Consider the following 1,232-nt stretch of genomic DNA (forward strand, 5'->3'; position numbering starts at 1 on the left):
TTGCGGAGGCCACCTCCCCTCCTGGCTTTGAGGGAGCAGATAGAAAGATAGAGGTGGTGGATGTCCGGGCAGTGTTGGCAGAAGGCTTAGTTTCTGGAGCGCTTCCTCCCCCACTTGGTTGTGACTCCAGTGGTGGCGTTGGCCTTCCTGGTGCAGGAATATAGAGAGAGGTGGAGGAGCTGACTGGACCGCGGTGTGTTGGCATTGGTGCATTGGCAGGTGTTCCTGGAGCCAGAGGTGAGAAAGGGGCAACCACCGTGCTTTGCCCACCCAGACTTTCGCTATTTTTTTTGGGTGCAGATGGCCTGAAGGTGACAGAGGATGTTGCTGGGCGCTGGCCAGAAAAGCCAGGAGTAAAGGGCCGTGCAGACCTGTTGAACATGCTTGTTGTGCTTGCAGAGAAGGGATCGGGGGTGCTTGGGGGAGGCAGGAAGAAAGTGGGGCTAGGGGGAGCCAGAAGCTGAGTGGGGAGGGTGGCTGGCTGCTTGCTGGGCACTTGCATGCCTTCCAGGTGGATACTGAGGGGCATGCTGTCGGCCTTCTGTGGCACAGGCATATCTCCGTTCACGGTGCCTTGCTGTGGCTGGGCAGCTGGGGCAAGCTGGGGGCTCTTCTGCACCGGGACTTTCTCAACTGTGTACTTCCCAGCCCGTTCCCTCTGCTGCTCAAATAACCGTGCTCCTTTACCTGAGGCCTCACTCAAACCTTTTTGCTTCTCTTCCTTCTGTTCAGAGTCAGACTTGGACTTTTCAATGTCTAGATAAGTGCTGTCCCAGTCTGAGTGATTAGTTAGGCTTCGGGCATCAGAGAAACCTTCCTCATCAAATTCAGACTCACTAGTTGGAAAAACACCGTCTTCCTCCTCGTAGGAGCGGTCTTCGTCAACACTCCCAAAGCTTACCAATGTATACTTCTTAGCCCTCTGCCTGCGCTTCTTGAACATCAGCACCCCCTTGGAGTGGGGGTTGGGTGCGTCTGTCAGCAGGGACGCAATGGTTCTGCACTTGGTTTTGGCTTCTTTCACGTTCTTCTCTTGGATGCTTTCGTGGCGGTGGAGCTCTGCAAAAGACAAAAAGAGGCAAGCTTAGAGCTCAGCAGGAGGCTGGGTGGGCAAAGATGGCCAGTGATGTGGCTATAGGTATTCTCGTGCCCACACAAGGAAACACACTGTCACCCCCTGCCCTTCCTTTTCTTTCCTACCTTTGCTGGTAGCATCTTTAGGAATCGCTGAT

General features: G+C 54.6%; 1 protein-coding gene across 1 annotated transcript in view; it reads right to left on the bottom strand.

The window, feature by feature from the left end:
- The window catches only part of SYNPO2L (synaptopodin 2-like), a 21,862-nt gene that overhangs the window by 1,271 nt on the left and 19,359 nt on the right, over window positions 1-1,232 (bottom strand). Inside the window, exon 4 of the mRNA XM_010152747.1 lies at window positions 1-1,059. This exon is cut by the window's left edge and continues 1,271 nt beyond it. Within this exon, the coding sequence (XP_010151049.1) occupies window positions 1-1,059 (1,059 nt within the window). The remainder of the gene's footprint in view (window positions 1,060-1,232) is intronic.

The sequence above is a fragment of the Eurypyga helias genome, unplaced genomic scaffold (genome assembly GCF_000690775.1).
Source record: "Eurypyga helias isolate BGI_N326 unplaced genomic scaffold, ASM69077v1 scaffold22635, whole genome shotgun sequence".
NCBI lineage: Eukaryota > Metazoa > Chordata > Aves > Eurypygiformes > Eurypygidae > Eurypyga > Eurypyga helias.